Source organism: Halictus rubicundus, chromosome 11 (assembly GCF_050948215.1).
Source record: "Halictus rubicundus isolate RS-2024b chromosome 11, iyHalRubi1_principal, whole genome shotgun sequence".
NCBI lineage: Eukaryota > Metazoa > Arthropoda > Insecta > Hymenoptera > Halictidae > Halictus > Halictus rubicundus.
In genome coordinates this window covers 13,159,398-13,181,781 of record NC_135159.1, presented here as the reverse complement: position 1 = coordinate 13,181,781, position 22,384 = coordinate 13,159,398, and the positions used below count along the sequence as shown (strand labels likewise).

The 22,384-nt window shown below is 44.2% G+C and overlaps 3 protein-coding genes across 6 annotated transcripts in view; 1 reads left to right on the top strand and 2 right to left on the bottom strand.

The window, feature by feature from the left end:
- Positions 1-22,384, top strand: part of LOC143359119 (uncharacterized protein F13E9.13, mitochondrial) — a 281,397-nt gene that overhangs the window by 96,121 nt on the left and 162,892 nt on the right. The window lies entirely within an intron of this gene.
- Positions 1-22,384, bottom strand: part of Dnc (phosphodiesterase dunce) — a 385,323-nt gene that overhangs the window by 256,009 nt on the left and 106,930 nt on the right. The gene's annotated exons all lie outside the window — the stretch shown is intronic.
- Positions 8,337-9,423, bottom strand: LOC143359088 (uncharacterized). Its single transcript, XM_076796759.1, has 2 exons — positions 9,168-9,423; positions 8,337-8,785 (listed from the first exon to the last, which is right to left on the bottom strand). Exons 1-2 carry the CDS (start codon positions 9,220-9,222, stop codon positions 8,373-8,375), a joined length of 468 nt encoding a protein of 155 aa, XP_076652874.1. The 5' UTR covers positions 9,223-9,423; the 3' UTR covers positions 8,337-8,372.

Here is a 22,384-nt window from a genome sequence, read left to right as displayed (position 1 = left end):
ATTCGGTAGATTGATGCAGCGGGTAGACCAGAATAATCGCGTAACTTTTAATGCGTTATCAAATTTCGCGTTGTACTTCGTTTTTAATTGGACCCGGTCCTGCGTAGTATTTTTTGGTTCGCGCGGTGGCTTATGTAACGCCGAAAGACATATGTTATTGCAGGAATGTTGCAACGGTTTCCAAATTTCCACATTTTAATGGATCGTCAAGGACTTCGCGCAGCCGAATAAAATTTGTGTCTGCGGTTATTTACGCGCGAAATTAATGCGGAACCCTATTCGCGGGTCGCATTTCAGCTCGTCACGAGCGTCCATGACAAACGACTCACGTGTCGGTTCAACTAATATCTGCAAATATCTTGCAGTTGGCAACCGCCCTGATCAAACAATTTCTGAACTCTATTAATACAGTCGAATATTCTAAATAGATCACTCCAAGGATTTACCGAGTATCGTAATAATCACGAGCATGTGAAATCATTTCGGGTTTGATTGAACGGCTCTTTCAACATTTTAACAGTCCACACTGTTTCTATATACGTATAATCTCCACTTTTTTCGATATATCATAGAGTTAGGTCAGTTTATGACTTAGGCATGCCCTGGTCAGAAGTTAATTATTTGGGAACTCTGTGACTTGAATCAGGCATAGATTAAGTCAGGCTATGACTAGGTTTGAGTTTGAACTCCGTTATGACTGAACCATGACTTGTGTATGAGTTGTGTCTTGAGTTGTGCCTTGAGTCAGGCATCGATTAAGTCAGGGTATGACTAGGTTTGAGTTGGAACTCCATCGTGATTATGACTGAATCATGACTTGTGTATGAGTTGGGCATGAGTTGTGCCTTGAGTCAGGCATGGGTTAAGTCACTACTGTATCCTCTGTTAGGTCTGATTTATGACTTGAGACTCTCGCGTAATATTTCGGTAAGAAATAAGGAATTGTAAGTCGTAAGTTAATTATGCCTTATGAGTCAAGTTAGGCATTGGATGAATCAGTGCTGTGCTTTATATCAGGACTGATTGATGACTTGAGTGATTAATAAGAAATAGTGTGTCATAGGTTAATTATGCCTTATGACTCAAGTCAGGCATGAAATGAATCGATGCTGTGCTTTATATCAGGACTGATTGATGACTTGAGTGATTAATAAGAAATAGTGTGTCATAGGTTAATTGAGTCTTGTGACTCAAGTCAGGCATGGAATGAATTGATGCTGTGCTTTATATCAGGACTGATTGATGACTTGAGTGATTAATAAGACATAGTGAGTCATAGGTTAATTATGCCTTATGACTCAAGTCAGGCATGGAATGAATCGATGCTGTACTTTATATTAGGACTGATTCATGACTTGAGTGATTAATAAGAAATAGTGAGTCATAGGTTAATTGAGTCTTGTGACTCGAGTAAGGCATGGAATGAATCGATGCTGTGCTTTATATTAGGACTGATTGATGACTTGAGTGATTAATAAGAAATAGTGTGTCATAGGTTAATTATGCCTTATGACTCAAGTCAGGCATGGAATGAATCGATGCTGTGCTTTATATTAGGACTGATTGATGACTTGAGTGATTAATAAGAAATAGTGTGTCATAGGTTAATTATGTCTTATGACTCAAGTCAGGCATGAAACCATATCCTCGTCGCTCAACTTGGGGGTGAATGAAGCATGCTTCACGAGCTGGTTCAGAAGTGGCCGGGCCCCGTAATGAAGATACTCTGTCTCGAAAAAATCCGCATTTCCTGAAGCTCCGCAGTCTGTTGCGGTCGGACCAGATACAAAAGAACGCCGCAGGAAATTGCATTGCGAACAACCACGAGCTCTCGCCCTTTATGCATCGCGGGCAAGACCTCGGGGAAAGGATCCCTGTTTCTGAAGTTCCCGACAAAGGATTTTAATGATTCACTCGATAGACTGTGCTTCGAAATTTCCAGCGGACCGGCTGCACCCGACTCTATGATTGCCGTGTCTCGTTAAAAGCTTCCCCGGAATTGTTACAAAAGCGCCGAGTCCTCGGCTCTCCTCGTTTCAAGTTTTAACGTGTGTGAGATAATGAGGACGTTTCGTGTTTGAGACACGCCGTCGTCGTCGTCGCCGGGAACGGTTCTTTGGTCACACCCCCCCCCCCCCTCCCCCCATCCGCCCAATTTCAGAATTTCGCGAACGACAGGCACGAATTTTCTTGTTCAGCAAAATTGTCTGCTGCTGTTGCTGTTTCGGAATATAGCCCACTCCTGTCCGACTAATGACAAACTTAATACCCTGAAAATTTCCACCTTGTACCGTTTCAATCATCCATGCAGCAGTATACAGTTCTCTTGAAAGCAAACAAATCTCTCGGCTAATTAGTCCACCAATTTAATAAGCAGAAAATTCTTTCCTATCTTCTGGTTTTGGCGAATTCAAAAATTTATATCGGGGCAACCAGTGAGGGGATCGTTATGAAAAAAATACTAGCACGTGTATCAATCATTATTTAAACAGGAAAAAATATTCTTTGACCAGAAATTCTAGAATTAAACCTTACAAAAATTCTTGTATAAGAACCTCGGGGTCCAGTATCACTACTGTGTATTGGAGCGGTCCAGAATATTTCCAGTGAAATATTTGTTGACCGACCGACAATTTTGCATTAAATCCGAGATAAGATCATAATAAATAACGTTCAAGAATATCCCGGTGGGTCTTTTTAAATGACGACCAGAGAGATAATTTCCTCGTGTTCCATCTTCCACGCCCACGCGTCCTACCTGAACAATAGCGGGTTGCATAATCCCGTCGGCAGTATCAACAAGCTGCCGGGTTCTTTTGCAATCCCCTAATAGGAGGAATGTTTACGCAACCAGCCGAGCCGGGACGGGAGGGAAAAATTCGTGGTTGCCGCGCAGGGAAATTCATTTGAGGAGCTGCCGCGTTGCGGGCGGTTGCGGCGAAATGTTATTTGTCCCCGCTGTCACGGATGCTTTACGTTCCCCGTCGGAGCACAGCCTCGACATGGTCGGTTATCGGATCGACAAGGAATTCGCCATGGTCGCTATTATAGCGGGCGAGGCTGTGCGGCGTGTCTCGTTTCGGGAAACGACCAAGGGATCTCCCCGCCGAGAGAAATTCGATTGGATTAGCCCGGCCCTAATGGCCGGCCGAGCCACTTACAGTAAATATTTCTCGGCGATCCGGGCAAACTGGTGCCTCGAATAAGTTGCCTTTCTATTTCGAGGGATTCGAGGGCCCCGTACAATTTCCACGAGACTCGAACCACCGCCGACTTCATTTTGTCCCGATCACCTCCCCTAAAAGCAGCCCATCAGTCTGTTCGCAGCTGTAAACAGTCCTGTGTAATCAGACCGTGAGTTTATTGACCCGTGACTCACTTGTTGGCGAGGGCGCACGCCGTGCATTTAGGTCACTGTATTATTGAGTCAAGATTTTATGCGTTTCTCCGAGGATTGGGATTTAAGAGTTTCTGATGGCTGATTTATGTGGTCCTAGGAGATCCCAGCTTCTCTGAAGTCCCAGGTAATTTTAGGTGGAATTATGCTTGGCTTAAGGTGATTGGTGCTTATAGGATCTAGGTGAGGATTAAGATGATCAGCACCTTGAGGATTATGCTCAAGATGACTGACACTTAGGGGATCGTGGGGATCATAGTCTGGAGTGGTCTAAGATGATTTCCGTGTGGGAGATCCTAGTCTAAAGTGACGTAAGATGATTTTCAGTTAAGGGGTCTTAGGGGATCATAGTCTGGAGCGGCCCAAGACGATTTCTGCATAAGGGATCATAGTCTAACGGGGACTAAGATGATCTTCACTTAAAGATACTTCACCTAAGATACTGTCTAGTTGGAGGATCCACTTATTGAACCATAGTCTAAAATAGTCTACTTTCCATGAAAAGGATCATAGTCCAGGGTAACCTAATATAAGTTCCACCTAGGGGATCATCGCCTAAAGCACTTCAAAATGATTTCCACTTAGGGGACCATAGCCCAATGCAGGCCAAAGTGATTCCCACCTAGGTTATGTCAGCTTTCGAGCCACCTCGCATAATTTCCACTCTCAGCTTGCTATTTGTAGACCTACATGAAGCTCATGTTATCTTTCACTAAGAAGATTATGTTCCATGTTCAGGTCTTCCTGGCACTATCTTGTGCGTTGCACAGATTTAGTTTCCCCGATCAGGTCCAGATCTACGTGATCACGAAGGGCTAAAAATAAATCCTATGGATTATGTAGTGGTCATTCCAAGTAGATGTCAGCATGGTGCAAACAGAGAGGCGGTAAGTGTCACGTCGGTGCGTACCGGCGTTCGCAAAAGTGATGTCTGTCACTGACCGAGAGACAACCGAAGCTCGTTAAAGTGACCAACCAGACAATGGCGCTTCGGCGTTCTAAATATCGCCGATAAATGTCAATGACAGCACGTTGTGTTTGGAATGCGGCCAGCAACGCGCGTTTATCTACACTCGTGCGGCGGCGCCGGACATCAAACGAACCTAGGCTGACGTTAATGCAGTCCGAATTCGACCGAACTTCAGTGCATAATGCTTTTAAACTATCGCTAAGAGTTTCTCGTCGAACAGGCGGCGCCCTAAAACCTATTTCTAGCTGCAGAAACGATTCTACGTCAACAAACACACTCTGACCTCCGCGGAATGACGTCCCGGTCTTCTACAGGTGTACTAACAACTGCTGGAAATATCTACAATGATAATGCTAATTTCCATCCAGCTAATTCACCGGCCGAGCCTCAAACAATTTTTCCAAAGGAGCACCTCTCAAAAGCGGACGATTCATCAGGTTGTTCTCAAGCTCTGGCGGTGCTTTCATTAATTTCAGCCCCAGGCTCTCCTCCAGGAATCTTAACAAGTCCAAAGCTTTTCGTCAAGGGGCGGGGCGAGAATGGACCCGGAAGAATGGCCTGTCTGGCGAAACCGCGGGCTGTTAGTGTGTCTGACCAACCACTTTGCTCCAGGACAGTACCCCGACGAACCTGACCAACACGCTTTCGGACAGTTATTCAACTGCTGGAATTGTTTCGAAGTTCGCGGCCAAGGTATGCTTGAAGTTTACCACTTCCTTCTCGTGGCTACCTTCAACCCGGGAATCGCTATGAAAACTTCGCTTTGGGTCTAAACTGGGAATAGAGCACCTGGGATCAACCTTCAATGACCTATTGTTAAAATTTTTGCTCTGCCTGGAACATCAATTGAAGGAGTATCCCCATATTTGATGGGGACCTTGCGCAGTCCTTGTGCATGATCCCAAATGGCGATGATGGTGCGCAGGAAGTTAGCGACCGAGGAACGGTGGAACCGTCCGAGATGGCTTCACTCTAATCGTTTAGCTTCCGGTAGAGGAGCAGACATGTGTAGGACTATAGTCGGCTGCAAGACATGCAACAGTTGGCCGATCCGCGATCAGCCGCGATTTACGATTGGACACGCAGCAAGAACTGATCTCCTCGGGTCCGGGGAACCGGTTTGCGGGTTCACTGGCTGTGATCCGGCAGCATGATTACGCCGCTGCCACTTATCACCTCGCCGCGGCTGCGTCACTGACACCGCTGATATAACCAGATTCGTTTTAGCGGTGTGTGTTTGCTGGCACCGGCAGATGCAACTGTGCAAACCGTGCGTCTGTTTCGAGCGAAACGCCCGTTCGCGTATCAGCAACACGCTGCTGGAGGATGCAGAGATGGCGGCGAACGGCTAACCGGTTTATGGGACGCATTAACATCTCACCGAGTCGCGTTTGGCGCGACTGGTCGCAGAAGAGGTGAGAGAAAATGCAGGGTTTCAGATCGAGTGCTCCGAGTTCGTTAAGTGGGCCAGTTTCTGCATTGGAAGTGGCCCAGCACGTTTTTCGATTAGGCTACCGTAGCCTAAAGTACTCGAAGATACAGTCTAGGAAATTTTAGGGTGAGTTTAAGTCATCAGTTGGCTGACCTCTAATTCCTTCACGAATTACAGGCCCTTGAAATTGACAGGTGTTCATCTTCGTCTGAAAAATACCAGTTTACCAAAAACACCCAAATTCTGACACAATATTTATTCATACCACTATCCGTACTCGTTTAAATAAAAACTGTATAAAAATCGCATCTTTATTTACAACATCCGAATAATGTATAACCAAAGTGATCCATCCTCGGATGCCTCTTCCTAGTCCGCAAAAGGTTGGTATAGCACCTGGCCCACCCAAGGCAGCCATAACTTCTAGCGTAGTTCCAAGCTGCAGCCGGGTGTCGAAATTTCCTCGAGTTAGTCCTCTAAACAAACTACTCTAATTGAACAATTCAAGTGTCGCAGAGAAAGTCTTCGGGAGAGCTCCTCAACCCCAGCATCACTCTGTTCCCTCCCTTCTTGGTAGAGCTCGAACAGGTCCTACTACCATGGGTGCTTCCAGACATCATGCTACCTGGTCTCTTGCCCTTGGCAGTCCTGTGACATTTATCGGACTGTCTCGAGGCAGAATTGGACAACTGAGAGTGATGCTTGCTGCCGACCAATGAGGGATTGCGACTGACCGACAGGGACATCCCACTGTTCCATTGTTCCTTGGCTAGCATTTTCATCCGAAGATGATCCTCCATGTCCAGGGACTCAGCACTGGTGTCAGATAACAGATTATTGTGTCTCAGAACGTCTCTTTTCCTCACCATCACCATTCTGTGATTAGGCTTCTCCAAACAGGACCTGGACCTGTTCGTGAACTTGAACAGAGGAATTCTAGGGGGCTCTGGTATCCCATCAACGAACAGCACTGGCACCACCATGACCTTCTCCTCACTCTTCTCCTTCATCTGATCAGACGAGGAACTGTTGTCATCCGAGGGTGAGTGCTTCAGCAGACTCTCGACCGATCGTCTAAACACTATCTCCTTCTGATGATGGTACCTCAAGTTGAACCCTGAACACTGGACATCCAGGTCCCTGACCTTCTTCTTCGCATCGGTCCGAGGATCCTTGCTGCTGCTAACCAGCTGTGTCTCCTCTGGTCTAGATGTCCCAACAGCTTGATCCCTCTTGGAGATGATCAAGGACGTTTGACTGTTCACTCGAGTGTAGTTGACGTAGTGGGTCTTATTGCTGCTGGAGGATCCTATCAGTATCATCGAGGACACGTTCTGCTTCAGCGGACCCTCCTCGAGTTCAGGATTGTTCACACTTTGTTTAGAATTGCTTGTTTCCTCGGGGCTGTCGTCACCAGCAATTATGCGACCATAGTGCTTCTCCACGGTGGTGTTCACGCTGACCACGTGGACCTCTGGTGCTGTGCTAGTGGAGGGTTGACAGAGGGTATTAGGCAAGGTGTCAATGTGTTTTCTGCGTCCCGAAGGGAGCCCAGATCCACCTGGCATGGGCTCGGTGTCCATAATTGTCTCCTGACGGCTATGGCTACCAACAATTTGCGTTGGGTCCTCTGAAGCCCCACTAGGCTCCCACTTGCTAAACCCACTGGTCCCAGCTTCAGACTCAGGCGTCTGATAGTCCATCCTATGTTTAGGACACTTGTAGCACGAGCTGCTCACATTGGGGATCATGGACCCCGAAGGGTCCTTCTTGATAGCATCCTCGAACTCGAACCAGGAGTTCTTCATGCTGACGAAGCTGTTGCGTTCCTCGGCTAGCCAGTTGCTGTTGGACACCTGCCTAGTTTCTACGAAGCTCCCCGCTGGACGGACATCATGACTCAAACTGATGTTTTCCTGTCTGAATGGCGGAAATGTTGGATTCGGAGGATTGTCAACGACTCTAGCGTCCCAGGAGGGGTTGCTAACCATCTGGTGACACTGTCCAGCCACGTGAATGGGCTTGTTAGCGCCGAACGTCTCCGTTCGATGGAGATAGTACCCAGACACGGTCGAAGAGTAATGTTCCGGACTCAGCAGGGACGGGTCTGTAAGATTCATGGCGCGGAACTTGCCAGTGATCTCGTTCAGCTTGTGTTGCAGAGGGCCCAGCTCGCCATCGATCCTCAGAAGAGTGTCCAGATCCTTCTTGACCCGCCACTGGCTCGAGGTAACCTCCTTCTTCGTGGAGTTGGGTGGAAAGTAGAATGACTTGATGGACGAGTGAGCGTTCTGAGCGATTTTTATCAGGTCTGCTTGCGATTCTGGGTCCAATAGACTCTGCGAGAGAAGGCTGTGTGATCTGTGGCTCGTGTGCGACGATCCTGATCCTCTCGGCAGGGACGTATCCTTGGAGGACGGATCCAGGCACGTTTCTGACTCCAATGCTGGGTTCTGGGGGAAAGGATTGACAGTTTTGGGTGGGGAGGCTTTCGGCAATGTTACTTTTCTCACAGTTTGAGCTATCAGAAGCTAAGATTAAATTGTACGGTGGGCAAAGAGGAAGGTTAGGGATCAAATCACCTCAAGGACAGGCAGCTGGGTCCTAGACTCCATCTTCCTAGCTACGTATCCCTCGTCGTTCAAGTCCGCCTTCGAAGTGACAGAGGTAGCCAAGCTCAAACTAGACCAGGGAGACAACAACGGCGCCATCTTCGCCACAATGACCTTGATCTTCCTCTGGCAAGCTAAGGACGACTCGGACGTCTGCACCACTTGTCCCTCTTCGTTGGAGGACACCTTCTGCAGCACTGGCATGGACTCAGACTTGATCAGAACAGATTTTCTACTGGAGATTTTCGACGACTCCTCCTCGTCCGACCTGGGATCTATTCCATCATACTTCGAGCCTAACTCCGCGGGATCGATGACTCCTGGCCCTCTGGGAAATCGAATGTGGCCCTCGCTGGACGTCTCGTAGTCTCCGTCTACGCTCGAGAAATCGTAATGCAATCTTTTTCGATCGATCGTGATCTATACATTTCAACGAGGAATTTAACAACAGCAATTTAGTGTCGGGATTCGGAATGCTGAATTGTAGGGTACGTTGACCCACTTGTGAGCGCCATAGTTTTTACGGCTGCCCGCTTTCGGTTTTACGGGGACGAAAATGTGCCCTAAACTTGGTTACGGCAATTTTACGAAACGTCTCGAGAAGAAATGAAGATAGACGAAGAGGTTATAAACATTGCTTATCTTTCTGAAGCTATACGGTGTCTGAAGAAAATTTTTCAGAGACGAAAATTTAATTGGAACGAAAGGGGATGGTTCAGGGGAAAATCTGATCGCAAATACATTCTGGGAACACACCGTCGGTCTCCGAGGCGCAAGTGGTAGTGTCGCTGACTTTCGTCCCAACTGACATCGTACTCGAGAAGGTTGGCTATCGGTACTCCTGCATCTCGGTTGGCTCTGCCCTCTGTCTATGCCACTAATGTCCTCTGCAAATGGATCGTGTCTCCGTCTGGCCCGCCGGAAGCATAATTCGACGAACCCGTTAGGCTAACTGACGTTCCAGTGTTGCTCGAGACGTTGCAGCGAATCGAACGATTGTTTTCTCGAGATTTTTCGACTTCGCCTCTTCATCCTTCAGCATCTCGATCGGTCAATCAATTTATGACACAAAACACCTCAGAAATCAATTCACGTTGTGTGCATTTTTCTAAATAATTTTAAAAAATATAAGATCCGTGCATGCGAAATGATTTAGAAAAATGTACACTACAGGAAGGAATGTTCTCTGTCATAAATTATTTTCCTTTTTCCGGAGATCCTGTAGCATTCGCTGGACAATCTTACACTATTTCTGTACATTTTTAAGATCATTGTCCGTAACAATTCTCAAAAATGTTCAGAAATAGTATAAGATTGTCCAAAAAATGGTACAGGATCTCTGGAAAAAGGAAAATAATTTTGTTGTACCTTGAGATGACGTTTATAAAATTGTAGAATTATTTAGGAACTGAATTTCTTTTAGACAATTTTTTAGAGAATTATTCGTGCGTGAAGAAATTTGTTAAAAACGTAGATCAATGGAAAATTGTTTGAATAACGGTCCAGAACAGTGAGAAAAGAGAAAATAATTTTTCACTCGAAGAACGATTATTCGTATCATTAAATGGTTGAAGTGACGAATGTTTCAATGGCTCGAACAGCGATGACTGTGCAGCAGATAATCGAAATGCATGACCAGCTCTCGGTTGGGGGGCCGACAAAGGACGGAGACAGTTCGATGAGTTAAAACAGAAATTTATTCACAGCCACAGTCGTAAATCCGTTGGCTGGATTTTCTGCGGAAATCCGCGGCGATCCGTTGCGTCGCGTCGCGCGGTAATCGAAATAAATTTCGGTAATCTACGTAACGCGATCGATGCACAGATGCACCGGACCCGCCACGAAATATTCTGAAATATTATTCTATTCGGAAATGGAGACAAACTTTCACCATTACTCGGCGACAGCTTCATTAGCTCTGCGCAGAACGAAAATCAGAATTTTATGAGGTTCTACAGTGATACTCGCTGGGGACAAGTTTCGCGAGAGTTTTAATCACCGTGGAATTAAACCGAGCAATTATTTCTTGCGAAAGTAAAACATTCATCAACGCGAAATTATTTTCATTGTTTTAGATACCCTTTTAGTGCGAATGTCGCCGCGGCCGCTCGGATTGTTGTTCCCGATTGAAAAGTTGAAGAACGAAGGTAGATTTAGCTATTTTTCATTTTATTGTACAGGTAACATTATGATACAATGTATGCATGAATTATTTCAAATTGAAAGAAACAGGGTGAATTTAATGATTGTCTAGTTTTTTAACGAGATTATGTAGAATCGTTTTTAATTTTTTTAATGTCAAGATTACGGTACAGTGTGAATTATTTCGAATTAAAAAGTAGAGAGAAAATGGTGGACTGAATAATTTTTTGATTTTCGGAGTGACATCAGTGTTGGGACTTTTCAGTGCGAGTATCGGGTATCATTTTTACTGCGTAATTATGTATCAGCTATCTTGGTGATCCGAGTTGGCATATGTCCACCAGGCACGTCGCTTCGAAGGCAACGACCATCGGAGATATGAATGATTACCGCGATACTGCACATTATTTTGCGGAGCGTGACGTCCGAACGAGCCAAAATAATCGCGGTGCAGCTTGTTTATGCAACTGTGAACACGGCCGGATGAATAGTATGCCTGAACGGTGACGTTGACAGATTTTCAGAATCAACTTTTTATCAGTCCCGACCCAAAGTTTGAATTTTTCCTCTGCGAAGCTCAACCTCGCTGCTTTTCAACCCCTGTGAACCCTGAGGCTAGCAGAATTTTTCAAAAATGTCTCAAACGTCGTCAAACCTAATCCTTCGACGTCCAACCTCGTCGAACCTAACTCTCCAAACATGTGGACGTTTTGAATTTTTTAAATTGAAGATAGAACTGAGATAGTAGGTCTAACAAAAATTATTAAAATATTTCTGAAACCCCATCAAACTTAACCATACAACGTTCAACTTCCTCAAGCCTGAATCTCAAAATGTGGACTTTTTGAATTTTTTAAAATTGTAAAATGGTTTCGCGCTAACGCATAAAATGGGTTGAGCAACGTCCCGTGCGACGGTGGTGGGTCTAATCAATTTGAAAAATTGATTAAATCTGCGCACACCGATAAAATCATCGTGACGATATTTTCGGTCACGATTCCCATAAAAATGCAGCAGATAAGCTTCTCCTTTCGCGTGGCCGATAAATATTTTCGAAATCAGCGAATATTTTTCCGATCGCTCGCCAATTTCCATTTTTCCTTTGTCTATAGTTCGCTGATACCGTTTTAATATTCGTACTCATTTATACAGTCCACGGAATTCTTGAAACGGATACACGCTGCTTCGCATTTTCCGCTTCTTTTCCCTCACGTTCCGCGATTGGTTTTATGCAAAGTTCCCGAGGAATGCATTGAGAGAGTGGATCGACAACCGTATGCAGTTTTCCCCCCCTGAAATTTCTTTGAGCCGTGAGAGAAATATCTTCGAAATTTATCTCGAATCCTTTCGAATTTTCCTAAATGTTCCAGAGGAATTTACAAATAAATAACAGAACGTGGAATATTTAAAATAAATACGGCTGTGTTTTTTAACAGTGCCCTTTTTTAACAGTACAGGAATATTTTTTACCCCGACCGCAGAGTATCAATTCGTTTTTGCATCTGCTACTCCCACCACTTGTTGAACTTCGCTTGGCTATTGACTTCGGTGCCAATTGTCATCGAACTGGGAATCGTATAGTCATTTTATTGCATTTCAATTGCAACACGAACTCTGCGGTTGTGTCGCACAGAAATAACAAACAATTCGTTTGTGTCGTTTATGATAGAGTCTGTGGAAAAAAATTTTTTGCAATTTTGTGCGAACGAATAAAATGTGTATCGTGTGAACAATCGAAGGGGGACAGCTGGACTGGTGTTACCTTCCCTCCAAGTCATTTGACAACCGTCGGAGTCATCGGTCTTCCTGCCGGAAATAAATTCTTCCGTCGGGCAAGCATGAATTCGACCGATCGATGCTGGACCGCTGGCAGGAGGCAAAAAGGAGAAAAAGTACTTGTTGAAGTCACTTACGAAACTCTTTAAAAGTCGAACACCTTGTGTACGAACTTTTTCAAAACAGGTGTCACACATTTCCCGGACCGAACCACTCTGACAATTGCACAGTGTAAATACCAAATTATTAATTTTGTATTTCCTGGGTGTTGATTAAGTCTTGGTTAGTCCTAAATTATGTGTGACTTAATTGGTGGTAGAATCAACAATCGTCCTGCGCGAATACATTAGGAGTACCCGTAAGTAACCAATTATTTGCAAAGAATTTGTTTTGCCTTTAGTTCTGTACCGACCGTTGAAGAGGAAACACGCATTCTTTTACAGTTTTCGTTAAAGCAGCCTGTGTTCAAAATATTCTAAAAATCATAATATTGTTTACAACCCTGTAACAAACTGTCCTCGATAATGATGGAGATTATATAATAAATTAAGAAATAAAAACCTGAATTTACCACAAAGATTGTTTCAAATTTCAAAATAATTGATAACTTATGTCCTAATAGTTTCTCATTACTCTTATCACACGAGTATTAGATCATCGACATTTCCGGCGTGGTCTCTTTTTTCTCTGGCCGAGACATAAATATGCATAAGCTGCGCAGCTGCGAAAGTAAAGTAAAGAATGAAGCGACGCGTCGCGAGAAATTCCATTCGAACGGGCGAAGTCGAAAAGTGAAGTTTTAATCGATATTCCCTTTGACGGAGGCGCTTTGTCGCAGCCTCGAGGTTCCGATTGAAACGGAATTCAATGGGCGGCTCGCGGAGTTCACTTGAATCAATTAACACAAGTGTTCAACATAGCGTTAAACATTTTATCACGCCTCTCTTAAACAGCCCGAAGAATTGCGAGCGGTCGCAGCGGAAAAGCCGATAAAGAAGGCACAAACACCTCGGTTCCCTGTCAGCGGAAAGCGAAAAGCTGTCGTCAAATTAATATTTATGTCGCGTCATGCCGACCGGTCTGCCTTTTGCAACTTTTCATGTGCGCATGCAACTTGGAGCAGGAACTCCAGTTAATTATTCACAAAGGTTGCATACCCCTTTCGCTTATTATTGACCAGAAAATAATACAGCGAGCGGGTCTCCACTCTGAGTTAGCAACAGAGCTCTTTCGAACTCACATTAACTCTTTTCACCATTTGAACAGAGAATTCTGTGTTACGATTAAAAATTCATTCCTCGTGTTTCGTAGCGTATCATTTAAACAAACGGAGCTAGCTGGATTCCTCGTTGAAAAATACATACTTTTGGTGTATACATTATCTCTCTAGCAACAATAGTTCCCGAGATATTTATTGGAATGTTTCCCAACGATTTAGAAAAATATTTTCCTGACGTTCGAGCGGTTACATAATAATTGACGATTGTCAGTTGCTTGTGGGTGAAACGCTCTCGGAGAAAATTGCGTTTGCCGAGCGTCAAACGTCCCCGGGGTTCTAATGGAAATTTTTTTGCAAAAGGAGGAATGTATAATGAGTCTTTTATTCGGTCTCGAGCGGCGCTAAACGTGTCGAAACATGAAAGGAAACGCGCCGGGCCCTCGGAAGCGCGGAGCAGGTCCGCGCCCTCAGCCATTTCGCTCTTTGATTTCCTCCGGGAATCGGTCTAAGTTTACGACGCCGGCCGATATCGACGCCTCGATTGATTTATGGCCGTATTCTCGAGCCCTGCCCCCCTCCCGCGGCTCCAGACACTCGAACCTGAGACGTGTTTTGATTTCTCGCGAGTGAATTATCAGGTTCAAGACCAATCTTGGAACTGTTGTTCACTTTTCCACTCCTGTTCTACTCGGACAATTTTCTAACCCCCACAGGGTGAGTCTACATGCAAAAGCAAGCCGGAAATGTCTTTTCAACTTTTCCTCTAGGACGCTTAGTTTCCGAGATAATCGACTTCAAATATCCGCTTCACCGTGTCTGGGCATGACTGACTGTTTCTACTTATTCTACGGGCACGTGCGCGCACCCTGAACTTTGAAGTCGATTTTCTCGAGATCCAGAACTGGTATCAAAAAAGTGTATAGAACATTTTCGACGCGTTTTTTCATGAAGAATCGATTAGTTGCTGGTTTGTAGCGCCAGCTGTTGCCGTTCACGTATAATTCGTGTATGAGTTGTCGAGATATCAAAATACGAGGGAATTGTCTAGATAAAAATGGTCGGAACACTGCGCGAACGCAATATGGCTCGTTAACGGTTCGATAAATCGGTCGCAGTCGAGAAAAAACGTCGGCCCGGATGAAAAGGTCCAGCGAGGCGTGCGGGATCCGCCTCACCTTCGCGGCCGAACGAAAACTCGTCACCGTTTCACGGTTCGAACGATCGATGCCGGCACGCGATAATAGGGCCGTCGTTTCCGTCATCGCGGCCGCGCTCACGTTGCATTAAATTGATCGACGAGAACGTCCGAGATGACGTTTCCACGGGCCGGCTAACAAAACCGTTCCCAATAACGAGTCTGCTCGCCGGAAAATTAGCCCGACACGCGGGCTCGCCGTGACGAATGAACGTTACGCGGATTAGATTACCCGGCCCGGTTTGACAGTACCATTGATTGCCAATCGGGACGCGTTTCGGGCAATTTTGCCCGCCGTCAATCCCGGACATTGTTAATCGGCGCCTGACGCGATTCCCGAGCACCTGATACACCATTAACGCCACCGTTACCGTCGTTCTGACCCTCTGCTGAATCGTACGTGCTCCAATAGTACGTCGAAATTTCATCAATTTGTCGCGTGATACGTACACTTTGAAAAATCCGAGCGTGGTATAAAATTTTCAAAATTATTCTGCAGCCGTGTGACATAAAAGATTTCTCAGGTTGCTGAAAATATTTTATCTGCTCTTTCAAGGCGGGTGAAATTAAATCACGAAATTTGTACAGCCACCTAGAGTGCGTGATTTCACAGCACATCCAGATAATAGCCACGCCTCGGAGGTATCTGGACGGAGGGCCGGCGATTTAAATAAAACGTACCTTCTGGGTAACGCGCCTCGTGAATATAAAGTGGCCATCATAAAATCCGGAAAATTCACCGGGGAGCGGGATTTACTTCTTCGCAAAGCCGTTACCCGAATGAGGAATAGCCACGCCCGCGTCGACTGCAAAATTTTAAGTAACTTCGTCGAAGGGGCTCTTGTTATCGTTGGATGTCTGGCTTTGGTTTCGCTAAATGGGGGCTTCGTCTTTGAGATGAGAGTGCGAAGTAGTACACTGTAAATGTGCTAGGAGGCGGGGCTAGAGGCGGGGCCAGAGGCGGGACCGGGGCGGGGCTAGGGGCGGGGCTAGAGGCGCGACTATGGGAGGAACTCAGGAAGGAGCTCCAAGAGGGACTCGGTACTAGGAGAGGGACCAAACGCGGTGCTAGATATTGATACAGGGACTGAGGGAGGAACTACGAAGTGTGGGAGGGTCTGAGGGAGGGACTAGGAATTGAGGGAGGGGCCAAAGTCGATGCTAGGAACTAATAGAGGGACTGAGCGGTGGGACTAAAAATTGGGGAAGTGGGTAATGAACTGGACTAGAAGGTACAGAAGGGAAAGTAGGAAGGACTACAAACTCGAGAAAGGTAGAGAATGGGAGCCTAGAGGAGGGGCTAGGAATTAATGAAGGGCTGGAAAGACGGACTAGGGATTATAGACGGATCTACAAAGTAGGAAAGAGATCAAAAAGTGAACAACAAAATTGAGGAGAGGGTGTTCATTGGTGTAGTGAAAGAACTAAGGAAAGAAGTAGAAGTGAGAGGAGGAGCTAGAGGACAGTGCCACGAACGCACGGATGTCTACAGAAATTTGTCACAGTCGGACATTGAACTACAGTCGAAACTGAAGTACACGCCGCAGGTAAGATCCAATCAAATGCTATTTCTTGAACTGTCTCTGGTCAACAAGAAGAGGGCATTGTCGTGAAATTCCAATTTGGAAAATTGGGGGATTAACAACGACCGATTCAACGTTAGTTATTCAAGTTTTCTACTGTGGAATCTCATATGATAATACATCGACGTCTCCATACTTCTATAGTATCATACGTGGATGCATTCTATACTTATCTGCAGTGGAGAAAGAAATCCAGCACCAACTGTTGATAATATCGAGAACTGCGACCGATACTGCAGATTCCTACTACCACCGAGCACATTCTACGTTTCACTGCTTTACCAACAGTAGGTTTTACAGGCAGAAATAAATCGATACTGGCCTCGCGAAATAAACCAGAAATGTCAACCCTTTGCCCATCGGTGTCATTTGCGTGTCACGATAGACAATTTATGCAGAATTATGCAACTGGAAAATTAATTTTAATGCGTCCAGAGTGGAATGTATAACAAATCCACTAACGAATTCGCCTGTCTCTGCATACAGATTAACATTTAAACTTAAATGTCAACAGAACCGTTTGCGCAACGGCATTTTATTTTTGCGAACGCTACGTAATTTGTTAAACGAACAACAAGACTTACGAGCGCGCGTGCAACGACCACTGGCGAGGCCGAGGAATGAATTCAGACTCACCTGGAACAAAACAGAACGAAATTTATATTAGTCACCTATGGCAGCGAAACGGAATTGCAGTATGAATTACAATGGGACAAAGTGTACACGGTTGAAATAGCATTCTTCCGGCGAAACGGTTATTCCGGCTTTAAAATGACGAGCAAAAGCAATTGCATCCGGCCTCGTACACCTGCTACCGGGTCCACGAACACGCCTTAAAAGACATTCAGACGGTGTGGCAGCCGGTGTGCAGCGCCGCGCGTAAAGCAACCAACATAAAAGCCGAGTAATCTTCTTCCCCAGACCTCGTTGCTGTGTTAATTACTTCAAAAGGCATCGTTGTTGTTTTTCCCGGGGAAACTTCTCCGGCGACCACCTCCTTTACTAATATCACGGGAAGAACAGCAGTTTATGACTCGTGCACGGCAATGCCTTTTTTCTTCTCCGCGGGGGAGGGTGGGGGTGGGGGTAAGCCCAGACATTTCCTTTCAAGGAAATAATGCAAAGTGTTTGCGAAAATTTCAGAAACACACCGTGTGCGGAGATCTACGAATTCACTGAGCTACTGAGATTTTAAGAAACCTTAATTAAATGTACTAGATTCCCATGAAAAAATAACTGTGAAATCAAAGTATGAATGAACTAGCCACTTTTAGAAACTGTAGCTCAGTAAACAATTGTTCGTGTTTGTTTTATTTGATTTAGCAGAGAACCTGTTGTGAACTCGCGTTTTGCATAGCCAAATGCTAATAATTATGACGGTCGCCAGTGTGAAATATTTTGTATTAAAAAAATATGTTCTGTTGGGAAAAAGGTTGATAAATATTATGCAAAAAACCTTGTGTCGATAGCTCCCTTCTTTCTATGTTAAAAAAATTCGCAAGGATGTCACTTCCGGGCAACAACAAGAGAGCAAAGGGGTATGAACCGATATTTGGTCAGACCAATCGTTTGAAATTTTCTGCTGAAAAAAATATATCTTGTTAGCTGAAAGGTTCACCAAGTGTTTGCACAAAACTTCGCGTTGATATGTTTTTTCTTTTCACTCAGTAAAAATTCTTGAACATGGTGTAATTTCCAGACCAAAGAAAGACTGCAAAAGGACAGAAACCAGTGTCTGGTCGGAAAAGTTGTTTGAAATTTTCCACTTAAAAAATATGTTTCTCCACGGGTAAAGTGGTAGTCATTTTTTTTTTGCAAAAAACCTCGCGTTGCTACCTTTTTTCTTTCGACGCCAGAGAAAACCTAAAAAATCTTTGGGCTAAACGAAGAGAAATAAAGTGATACGAACCAATGTGTAGTCAGGCAAGCTGCGAAGTCATAACCACAGGAATTTTAATACTATCTTGCTGTATGCTTTCCTATGCGTGCTAAAGCACGATTCTCAAGCGAATGCTCTTCGGAATTTTACGAGTTTTAATATTGTCGGGAACGTTCCATAAAAATCAAATAAGGTATTGTTTATTTTATTTGCCATTTTAATTTCGAGATTATAATTGGATCTACCTCGCTGCATTTTCGTTTCTGCAACGCAGCGAATATATACGGAACAAAAAGTTGCTTATTTATATTCTTCTATGTTCTTTCTAGTGGGTGGCGAAGCCGGCTGCGGAAAACGTCGATCGATGCATTTGCATATTTTATACTCGGTTACAGTTAGGGAAGTTTACGTACAAACCCTGTCTAATTCTCTAGCATAGTATCGACATTTCTGTCTCTAATCACGATGCGAAATGAAGCCGCATGAAACACAGCTCCCGAACCATGGCGACTGCAATTCATCCACAAAATATTTTTTAAACAATAGATCAGACTATTAATTGCCATGCTCCTCCGATTTCTGAAATATTTCTAATTCTTTTTAAAAATTGTCTGCTGTATTCGAAAAAGTTTGTACAAACGCTAAAAAAGATCACAATTTGAAAAATGACAGTGTCAATGTCATTCATGGAGAATTCAGTGAGAATTTTTGTTGCAATTTTTCCTGTCTCCGTGGGAAGTCATCGTTTTTCCATAATAATCGTCGAATGATAACAGAGCAACCTGACGGCAATTAATTAATCATGCGTTCAAGACTTCACCAACCAGCCGCTGGAGTAATTCCTATTATTAATGTAACCCGTTGGCGGAGCGATCATTAGAGATCCAACGATTTCCTCGATTATTTATCACCGTCTGGCGTAGGGTGCATTAATTTCCCCCATGAGCAAACTCGAGCGTTGAACTGACGATTCGAATTATACCTAGCCGAGATTCCACAATTTTTTACCGTTTTTCCCGCCCGAACTTTCATCTACTGGATCAACGTAATTGTACAAAAAGAAATTGTATACTTTTTTGCAATATTTCCGGGAACATAATTTTCTACCGGCTTATCAAAAGGACGTTAGAAGCCGCAGAAAAGTATATTTGAAATTACCGGAAGTTGTAAACTATTTTTACGTGGCGAGATGAAAAATTTTACCAGAAAATTAAATGGTTGATTCACGTAATATAATTTTGAAGTTTTAATAACATTTTGAGAATTTAAATAGCAGTGATTACCTGTGTATGGAGTTGAAAAGCGAAGAGGATCATTTTCGAACTTTTCTCTCGGCATCAAACTTCGTTAAACATAGTCAAACTCTGCCAAAAATTCAATCTACTCTTTTACTCATTTCTGAGTGATTTTACAACATTGATAGTTTCATAAAATGGTAAAAAATTCTTATTAAAACATGTTTTCACTTTTATATTTTAGCCTCCAACCTTGTCAAACAATATCAAGCACTCCACAATAATTTTTGTAAATTGATCCAGTTAGAAATTTAAAGTGAAGAAATTTAAATTCGTTTCTAGAATGCAGAAAATTTTCGATTTATGAAATTTCGCCCGGTTTCTGGAGGACAATTTTGCGAAAGTTTAATTGGAGAAATAGTTTTGATATTTCTGAGGAGCGGCTGGAAACAATTGACCCGGTTCGCGTCGAATCACAGTATCTAGTTTAATCGCAGAAATTCTGTCTGTTATTAGCCGTGTCTATGCACTAATTTGCACGTTACGCGTCAAGAACAACTTCATTTCAGCCTGCAGCAACAACAAGTAAATGAACGGAGCGGCCGTAGCAAGCGTGAAGACTGGTTTTCTAAACGTCGCCTCAAGGAACTTCAGCTGAATAGTTTCATTCGATTGCTATATGTGGCAACCGGAAAACTTGTTTCCCACGTTAGAGATATCTGTAAGCCTCTAATTACGCTACAATATCGCCATTAATCACCGGGGACTTATACATTATTACATTATACATTATACATTATAATATTTATTATAAAATCGTAGATTAATTTTTTCAGGTTCGTTGGAAAGCGGAGACTTCAATCTACAAATATACATGAAAAAAAGATTTTCAAACTATCTAGAGACATTCAAATTTTCGAAATATGTCCATTTTTACCCTTTTGTCCATTTTTCAATGAAAAGGTATTCTATGGAAAAAAATAAGAGTAATTTAAAGCGGAGATTTCACCCTTTAAAATGAGCTAAGTTAGATCACCCTCCGATTTTTTTCCACGAAATTACAACAGTTCAAAGATCGCCGAGTGAATTCTAAAATAAACCTGATGCCAAATGCAGGTGGGTCTGAGGGGACCCAGCGACCAGCGTGCGTGAATCAATTACGCGATAACCGTCGCGTCGAAGAAGCGAGACAATGCGAACGGCGGAGCAACCGTTCCGAGCTATCAGTATCAAAGTGGAAATTAATATCTGCGGGGGGACGCGTGCACCGTCGACGTCCATCCCATTCTGTACAGTTTTGCAATAACGTCACGTCAACGATGCGTTCACTGCGAGTCGGTCCCCTGTCTCGCGATTATTTCATCGGCGCACAAGCGCTATCCTCGCGGAATTTATTGTCGCCGGTTGTGCATCGCCTCTAACTTCACGTTCCCTTCGCCGTTGAATCAATTCTGCGGTCTCTCACGAATCGAACGACAAGCAGTCAAAGTAATGGAGAGATATCGAAGAATCCCGTGGAAACTGGGTCGTCGATTCAGCCACGGAAATTCCGAGTACGATTCCAGTTTCCATACACGCACCCCTAATTAATCAATGTCCCTCCCAGCTTCGTTTTTAAATCCGCTGTACAGAGGACATTAAAATATATTTCAACGCTTCAAGCTTCGAACATTCAGAAATCATTCTATTTTATATAAGAGAAGTTATTTTTTCAATTATTGTTTCAGTTCGTTTGATCAGGTTTGAAAATGTTTGCGCAAACACAGAAAGTTACGAGATGTTTGTACACACATAAAACGACTCAAGGGAACAATTACAGTGTATTTCAGTGCCCCATGGTGTCTCAGAAACGAACGAGTGGAAATCTAAAAATTCCAGGTGCGTTTGAAGAGGTTTGCGCAGACACAGAAAGGTACGAGATGTTTGTACACACATAATACGACACGAGGGATAAATCACGATATATTTCAGTGTCCCATGGTGTCTCAGAAACGAACGAGTGCAAATCTAAAGATTCCAGGTGTGTTTGAAGAGGTTTGCGCAGACACAGAAAGGTACGAGATGTTTGTACGCACATAAAACGGCTCAAGGGAACAATTACAGTGTATTTCAGTGTCCCATGGTGTCTCGGAAACGAACTAGTGGAAATCTAAAGATTCCAGGTGCGTTTGAAAAGGTTTGCGCAAACACCGAAAGGCGTAAAGGTGTAAATGCATGGGAGTACTAATAAAAAGACGAGCCAGCGAGCCACCGTGAGAGCGTGTCAGACCATCGGCTGCCCATCAGGCCATAAAAATTCCCATGGGCTGGAAACAACAGTGTCAAAAGTGTTTGAAAGCGAGGCCGGTGTGTGCCAAGGAAACTCGATGGGCCAATACAGAGAGCAGAAGGAAGGATAGAGGAGAATCGATCAGGTCAAAGCGAAAAAATTTCGAAAGGAATCAAATGACACCGTGGACACCGAGGACCAAGCAGTGTCCACGGGAGCGTTAACGTAACGCCTGCAGCCGGTATCAATTTATCGCATGAAGTATCACAGCACCAACATCATACTGTGTGCACGTGTTAAGCAAGACAAGGGGGGAACGGTTTACTTGGAGTATTTTCCGCCCCCGACCCCTCGTCTTTCACGTTGTCAACGTGACTGCGCCGACTATATAGAGCTCGCTGACATCACACTCTGCATACCCGGTGTGTCCAGAACAATGTCGTCAAACTAGTTCAAACACGGGCAAACACTCACGACGTACCGTACAATTTCCTCTTCCTTCAACGGATCCCGCGTCTCCCCTTTTGTTTGGGACGCCGCGTCTCTCAGTCCGACGCTATTTATAAGCCGCGAAGATATCGGTGTCGTTCTTTCTCATTCGAGCAACCAGCTGCGAAATAATCGGCAAAACTTTACAATGGGTCTTCTTAGAACTCCATTTTTATTATTCGAATG

Bases quoted from the DNA above. Each gene is read 5' to 3' on its own strand.
- LOC143359088 (XM_076796759.1), bottom strand. From the start codon at position 9,222: ATGTCAGTTGGGACGAAAGTCAGCGACACTACCACTTGCGCCTCGGAG. The intron at 8,786-9,167 runs GTGTGTTCCCAG...TCTCGAGCGTAG, and splicing joins TTGCGCCTCGGAGACCGACG to ACGGAGACTACGAGACGTCC.